Below are 8006 nucleotides of genomic sequence, written 5' to 3'. Positions count from 1 at the left end.
CAACTTCATCGATGACGTCAAACCAAGCCCAAATACAGTATCCCTTGGGATTAATGTAGCTGAAAAGTCGATAAATTTAGAAATTGAATCCAGAAATTCCAAAAATCTAGTATATTGGAAATATCAAGATCCCGAATTTTCCGAATCATTTTTTCGAGATTTTCAGATTTTTCTTGAATTTTTTAAATCCCAAAAATTGCCTCTAGAAATTTTTTCCATCAATTTTTCAACCAGAAATAGCTCCAAATTTTTGGAAAATTTTGGAAAAACTGGATTTTTGAAAACTAAAAAAATATCTTTAAGAGTTTTCAATAATATTGAGACTTTTGAAATTTTAAAAATGATGGATTCAAATTTTTTGGAAAATATTGAAATTGAAAACTCAACTTGGGAAAATTATATTCTTCAAACTGAGGAAATTCGCAATTCGGAGCAGTGGAAAAATGCGAAAATCGCTGAAATTTATCGATTCGATATTTGGAGTCCATCGATTTTTTCGAATTTTGAAAAATCCAAGGGTTACTGTATCGATTTGGCTCCGGAAGATGTGGCTTTGTTGAAGGAGGTGAGCAGTTTTAGAATTTTAGAATTTTTCTGAATTTCTGGATCCCTGGATCCCTGGATCCCTGGATCCCTTAATCCATGGTTCCTTCGATCCCTGGATTCCTGGATCCCTGGATCCCTTAATCCATGGTTCCTTCGATCCCTGGATCCCTGGATCCCTGGATCCCTGAATCCATGGTTCCTTAATTCCCTGGATCCCTGGATCCCTGAATCCATGGTTCTTTCGATCCCTGGTTCCTTCGATCCATGGTTCCATGGTTCCTTCGATCCCTGGATTCCTGGATCCCTGGATCCCTTAATCCATGGTTCCTTCGATCCCTGGATCCCTGGATCCCTGAATCCATGGTTCCTTAATTCCCTGGATCCCTTAATCCATGGTTTCTTCGATCCCTGGGTGCCTGGGTCCGCAAGTCCCTGGGTCCCAGGGTTACTGTATCGATTTGTCTCCGGAAGATGTGGTTTTGTTGAAAGAGGTGAGCTAAGATTGTTTTTTTTTCTCAAGTCTCCGATTTTCGATTTTTCGAAAGTTCTGAAAATCTTTTTTCCTCTGAAAATCTGAAAATTCAATATAAGAATTCTGAAAAATCGGAAAAATCTGAAATATATAAAAATGGACCTTTTTTCCAGAAATTCCTGGGCAATCCAAATTTCAAGAAATGCAAAATTCACTATCAGCGATTGGAAAATGGCGTTTTCGAAGCAATTGGAGAGAATCCAAGGATTGAATCAGATGATTATGGAGAAAAACGTATTTGGCTTTTGGATACTGTAGATCCAGACAAAATATTGAGAATTGAACATTCGGAGGAGCAAATTTTGAGGTTTTCCCTGGAAAAAAATTTTTTCAAAATTTTAGAGACATTGAATTTGTTCTGAATTCTAATTTATTCATTTTTAATGTAGTTAATTATTTCGAAACATTTTTTGTTTATATTTCTTTTTGTTGTTTTGTCAATAAACCATTCTTATCTTCCTTATTTATAAAATGCTACACGCTATTGTTGGTCCCGGTGTCAGTCTATCAACTTTTGAAAAGATTGAATAAATGATTTACGTGACCCTTTTTGAATAATTGAGGAGCGGAGCCACCTGTAAAACACACTAGATGGAATCGCGACGAAGGCGCACCAGCTTTCTGGTACTGTTGTTGTCACTCTGTCCATATATTTTGAAAAGTTTGAAAATTAAAGGTGGGGGACATGAAAAAAATAATATTCTCGAAATTCCGTTCAAAGATGCCCCTCGAGGAGTTGAACTTGTGAGAGCGATGATTGAGGGTGCGGCGCAGCTATCGACTGAGCCACGCGGGCAAAAAGAAAGCGCACGCCCGTTTGCATACATAAAGGCGAGGACGACGCAGATTGACATTAAGCGTTGTACACCGTCACGGTAGAATGAGCTACAAAAGCTAGCTAGCTACAAAAAAACTACGAAAAATCTCCTGTCCCCCCACCTTTAAATATAATTAGACGTGACTTTCAAAAAAAAACTAGGCGAAAGAAGGCGCACCAGCCTGCTCTTTGAAGAGGCAAACAGGCTGGTAATTATAAAACTTTTAATTTAATTTAAATTCATTTCACAATTTTTGAGAGAGAGAGAAAAACGGAGAGACGCAGAGAAAATGAAATTTCTAAATATTTAGTTCCAACTAGACACTAGGCAACGTCCGCTTGCCAAAAATTCGGTATTTAAAAGGATTTTTCCAGAAAACTTGAAAAAATGAATTCTAAAATCAAATTTGGAATTGTGAGTTTTTTTAGAATTTTAGAATTTTAGAACTTTAGAATTTTCAGTTTCAAAAGCAATCTGAAATTTTCAGAAATACACTATTAGAGCCTGAAAATTATTTCCTCAACATATACGGAACTGGCAATGGAGAAAATATTAGAAAATTGCGATTTTCTAGCCATGCGAGTTTTTTTTTCAAATTTTCAGATTTTTTAAAATTATAGAACATCCGAATTTCTAGATATTAGAAATTCAAAAATTCAGAAGTAAGGGACACAGGGACACAGGGACCCAGCGAAATTATTTTTAGAAATTATTAAAAATTTCAGCGACAGCTCTATTCCGGATTTTCGGATTTCTCAAATTTCAATCGAATTTTCCGAAAAATTAATAATTCTTAATTTATCGGTTTTATTGGATCACCAAGAATCCGAAATTATCTATTTTCCTTTGAATTTTCAAAATTTCAAAAATTCAGAAAATTTTGAATTTTGCGAAAAACTAAAAGCCGTTTTAAGCTCGAGGCTCCGCCCACTTTCTGTGAAAAATTTTTATGCAAAAATTTTAGATAATTCGATAATTCGGAAATTTTCGATTTCGAAGGAATTGCTCAGCTTTAAGGATTTCAAACGGATTGATGTGCAATTCGAAGAATTTGGAGTTGAAAATGTGAACTTTTTAAGAGAGGTGGGATTTTTTTATTATTTTCATGAACTTTTGAGCCATTTTTCATTATTTTTTGGTCAATTTTTCATGAGTTTCTGTACATTTTTTATGATTTTTCGATAATTAAACAAGATAATTAGGTTCCTAGATTTTTTAGGTCATGACATAGATTTTTTAGGTCATGACCTAGATTTTTTAGTTCAAGACATAGATTTTTTAGGTCATGACCTAGATTTTTGGACACACTGGTCATGACCTAATAAAAACAAAAAATCTAGGTCATGACCTTCAGAATTGTTTAAAACTTTTTTTTATAGAAAAGTTCGAAAATCCTGAAACTTCCTTCTCAAATTCGTCGAAAAATGGAAAAGTCGGAATTTTCGAAAAAAAATATTTTTTTCGAAATTTTAGAAAATTTCCGAAAAAAAAATAATTTTCCAGCTCGGGATCCGTGCATATTTTACATGGGGTTCACTTGGTTTGAACGTAATTGCTGGATTCGTTTGGTCCATTTTCATCTGGAAATATTTTCATGATCGACTGTATTACTGGAAAATGCAAAAACTGTAACTAAATGGTTTTTTTTCCTAAATTTGTTTTCTCGGATTCTGTTTACAATTTTTATATTTTATTTTTTTTATGTTGTTTGCTTAATTTTTGTTGTTTTGATTGTGTCATATTTTGGCAATTATTTTACTGCTAGTTTAATTGGTAGGACAGGACAGCAACTGATAGTACACAATTGATGAATTTTCATACTTTGCCTCTTTTTTTTCTTGCTTTTTTCATGAAAAATGAAAGAAATCAATTAAAAAACAATTTCTCATCCTCACACAGTTCACAAAAAAGAATAAAATAAATTGCTCCCGGTGAGGCTCGAACTCACGACCTTCAGATTATGAGACTGACGCGCTGCCTACTGCGCTACGGAAGCAGACAACTCCTCTACCCTCCGAGTGCGTATAAGAAGGGCGCCCCGTCTGCGTCTCTTCGGTGGCGGGAGGAGGGAAATGGGGAAAAATAGGAGAAACAATATTAGTGCACAAAATTGCCATAGAATTGTAAAAATTCAAAGAAATTATGAAAATAATCAATTTTTACCAATTTCTATTGAGTTATATGAGAAAAAAAACACCAAAAAACACAAATTTTCATGTAAAAAAGTCGAAAAACGACGATTTTCCTCCATTTTCAACCCAAAATCGTTGCGCCTCTTGGAACTTCGGATTTCGGGATTTTAGCAATTTCCATTAAAATTGCAAATAGACTAATTCGAATCACTTTTTCTGGATCATTCGGGATTTTAAAAAACCAGCTTGTTCGAACTCGATTCACTTCTACAGTATCTAAAAATGGTTGACCATGGGTTGAAAGTAGTTCGTGAATTATATCGAAATTGGACACACTCCCAATGCGAAAATTTTGAAGAACGGTGGAATTTTTGAACATCTGAAAAATTACGGTTTCAGAAAAATGAAAATAAAAATTTTGGAAAAAAAATGTGTGTTTGAAGAAATTTTTTGTTTATACCGTAACACAACTTTGAACCTATATATCTCGGTTCCTGTGAGAGATATTTAAAAGTGGTCAACTGATAAAATATTTATCATAATATCAGTAATATTTTATCAGTTGACCACTTTTTGATATCTTTTACAGGAACCGAGATAAATTGGCTCAAAGTCATAAGTTAGGGTTGGCGTTCCACTTCCAGAGTGGTTGCGGTATTTTGGGTTTTCCAAAAGTTTTAAAAGTTTCTTAGAAAGTTTAACATGATCTTCGGATTTAACGTATTTGAAATAGGCTGAAAATCAAAAAAAAAAGAAATGTTTTTTTTTGAAAATTTTTTAAAAATTTGCAAAATTCCAAAATTTCAAAGATATTCTAAAAATCAGTTTTAAGGGATAATTTTTGATGTTAAATTCAAAAAAAAAGTTGATCTTGAGCTAGAAAATGCCCAAAACCCATATTTTCTGATTTAAAAAAATCGAAAAATATAATTTTGAAAAAAAATTTTTTTTTAATTTAAAAATATCCTATTTTCCCAAAAATCACTTCCTGGGGGTAATTTTAAATGAGAAACTCGAAAACTTTACAATTTCTAAGCCAGAAAACACCGAAAACCCACCGTTTTCAGCTCCTCCACATTTTCCATAGAAAGCCTCGAAAATGAAATTTGGGCTTCTCGAAAATTTTTGAAAATTTCAATTTTTGGATCAACCACATCAATATCGGCCATATCCAAAATTTCCGCCATTTTCCATTGATCCAATTCTCCGATTTCCTGATCAATCGATATTTTTTCATTCGCATCCCCAGGACTCATGATCTCAATTTTCTTTAGATGTGCAGGCAGGGTATACTGTAGAATTCCGGAAATTTCGGCTGGAGTTTGAACTCCTAATGCAATTTCCTTGGTTTTTATTGGTCCTTTGATCCCGAAATTTCGTTTGAAAGAATCCAAAAATCGAGAATTTTCAGCACAAAAATCAACGGAAAGTTTAGAAAAGTCCATTGTGATTTGGGCCAAAAAATCGATAAAAAATCGATCGATGAAATTGGAATTTTTGATTTTTTGATCTCGATTTTTATCACTTCGATGCCAAACAACTTTGCAATGATCCTCCCATTTTTCGTATTCAAAAAAGAGCGTATTCCCTTTTGGATAGAGATTTTGTTGATTTTCTGGCCTTCCAGAAAATGTTACTTGCAGTCCAATTTTCTGTGAGCCAACTGGAATTCCCAGAAATTCGATTTTTGGGTTACGGTAGTTTTTGGCAATTTTTTGAAGGGCAGTGGTGAGGAGGGAAGAAGATGACATGACTGAAAATTGGAAAAAATTCACAAATTAAAAAATTCAAAAATTCAGAAATTCAGAAATTCAGAAATTCAGAAATTCAGAAATTCAGAAATTCAGAAATTCAGAATTTCAGAAATTCAGAAATTCAGAAATTCAGAATTTCAGAAATTCAGAAATTCAGAAATTCAGAAATTCAGAATTTCAGAAATTCAGAAATTCAGAAATTCAGAAATTCAGAAATGAGCAAAATTAAAATTTTCCAATTGTTTCAAAACTTTCTCTCTTTGCCTATATTTTATACTCAACTTCCCACTTCTTATCAGTGATTCTAGTTAGGCTCCGCCCCTTTTTTTTGCCAACTTTGTTGGCAACATGTCATCCATTTTTCAGTCATTTCCGAAGAGCAAAAAGTGACGTCTTCGTTTTTCTTATCAATTTTTCATTCTGAAATTTTAAGAAACCGAAAAAATGTTTATAGTTTGAAAAATGGACCAAAAATCATGAAAAATGGCTGAAACATCAAAAAATATATCTCAAATCTCTCAAAAATTTCCAATAATCCTTTTTCTCAGGAATCTGATATTCCTGAATAAATGGCAATCCTTCAAGGGGCATTTCATGGGGTGAAATCCATTTAAATTCGATGAAATTCCCGAAAATCGACATTTTCAGCAATTGCTCATCCTTATTTGTCCGGAAAAAGAAGAATGCATTTTCATCGTCGTCCTTCAGATGAGCTCCAAAATGACGTGGGAATTGGTCACGATCGTGGAAATGGTTGTAGTTCAGTCGGAAGTGTTTTTCAGGTCTCGCTGATAAGATATTCTGAAGATTTAGAACATTTTGGTCTAGGAAAGTTTTTGAGAATTTCGGAATTTCGGATTTTGAGAACTACAAAAAATGCCCCAAACTCATCTTAATCCCTCACATTGTAAACTTTGAGCTCAATTATCTTGGCTCAGATAAGAGATATCAAAAAAGTGTCAACTGATAAAATGGGTATGATATTGAGATAAACATTTTATCAGTTGACCACATTTTAATATCTTCTATAAGAACGGAGATAATTAAGCTCAAGAGCCAAGGTCGCCTTGGCCCACTGCACGTGCTGCTGACGCTTGACGCTTGAGCTCAATTATCTTGGCTCCGATAAGAGATATCAAAAAAGCGTCAACTGATAAAATGTTTATGATATTGAGATAAACATTTTATTAGTTGACAGCTATTTAATATCTTTTGATAGAATCGAGATATATAGGCTCAAAGTTGAGGGTCCTTCTATTACAGGCTGTACGGTAATTACCTTTTTTAAAGTGTCCATGTTCCTCCAAGAAATCACTGATAACTCTGTATGCACTCTTTTCAAATGCAAATAATCTTTGACGTCATAGGAAAACTGATAATCCGGCGATTCGAGCGCTTCCAGCGCCATCCATTGCTCATTTTTTCGCCAATTCTCATTTTCCAGCAATCCCAAAAAGATATGGGATTCTTCGATATCTTCCGGACGTTCCAGGACCAATTTTTTGAGGAAATTCGGATTCAGAAGTTTCAAAAATTTCAGAATATCTGTAGAATTCCAAACTTTCATTTTCAGCGTTTTCGCCGGGATTTTCAAATGTTTTTCAATTAAAAATTTCAAGAATTTTGAATTTTCAGATTCCTGACGAATTTCTAATATTTCCAGAACTTCCAGATTTTTTCCCTGGAATTTCAGAATTTCCAAAAAATCAGAAATCGCCAAATTTTCGAAATTTTCTCCGGGAACTCGAATTTCAGATTTTCTGAAATTCGAAGAAACTTTCGCGCCAGAAGTTTCCTCATCCCTCTTGTAGGTGAGGTACAGTAATCCACCGGCTGGGTACGGTAGATCAGAATTTGACACGTGGATTTGGAGGACTACGGTATCCAATAAAATAGTGATGAGCAATTTGAGAATCGAGCATTTTGGAAGTTGGGTGTCGATGAAATCGCGGATTTTTGAATTGGTTTTTCGAAGGGATTGACTGAACATTGAAATTTTGGATTTTTCAAAAATTTGAGAATTTTAGGCCGCCACTGCAGTGGTGGCCTAATTTTTGCAAGTTTGGTTTCCTAGGCCACCACTTCAATATGGCCTAAAAATGCCCTAACATGTCCTTGGTGTGTTTCCTAGGTCATTTTCACATAGTGGCCTAACTTTCGCAGATTGAGTTTTCTAGGCCACCAACTTTTTCGCCTGGAAACGGTCAGATATGCAACTGGCGCG

General features: G+C 34.3%; 2 protein-coding genes and 1 non-coding gene across 3 annotated transcripts; all 3 read right to left on the bottom strand.

Moving 5' to 3' along the window:
* Nucleotides 1-3819: 3819 nt before the first annotated feature.
* CBG28772 lies at nucleotides 3820-3892 on the bottom strand. The gene has a single exon. It is a non-coding gene (tRNA).
* A 257-nt stretch (nucleotides 3893-4149) lies between these two features.
* CBG24526 lies at nucleotides 4150-5779 on the bottom strand (the record flags this gene model as incomplete). Its single annotated transcript, XM_002648292.1, has 2 exons — nucleotides 4150-4407; nucleotides 5087-5779. 2 exons carry the CDS (start codon nucleotides 5777-5779, stop codon nucleotides 4150-4152), a joined length of 951 nt encoding a protein of 316 aa, XP_002648338.1.
* A 498-nt stretch (nucleotides 5780-6277) lies between these two features.
* CBG24525 lies at nucleotides 6278-7190 on the bottom strand (the record flags this gene model as incomplete). Its single annotated transcript, XM_002648291.2, has 2 exons — nucleotides 6278-6583; nucleotides 7062-7190. The coding sequence occupies 2 exons, from the start codon at nucleotides 7188-7190 to the stop codon at nucleotides 6278-6280; spliced, it is 435 nt and encodes a 144-aa protein (XP_002648337.2).
* Between the last annotated feature and the right edge of the window lie 816 nt (nucleotides 7191-8006).

This window comes from Caenorhabditis briggsae, assembly GCF_000004555.2.
Source record: "Caenorhabditis briggsae AF16 supercontig from assembly CB4, cb25.NA_176, whole genome shotgun sequence".
Taxonomy (NCBI): domain Eukaryota; kingdom Metazoa; phylum Nematoda; class Chromadorea; order Rhabditida; family Rhabditidae; genus Caenorhabditis; species Caenorhabditis briggsae.
The sequence above is the reverse complement of the archived record's forward strand: the minus strand, read 5'-3'. Positions and strand labels throughout refer to the sequence as shown.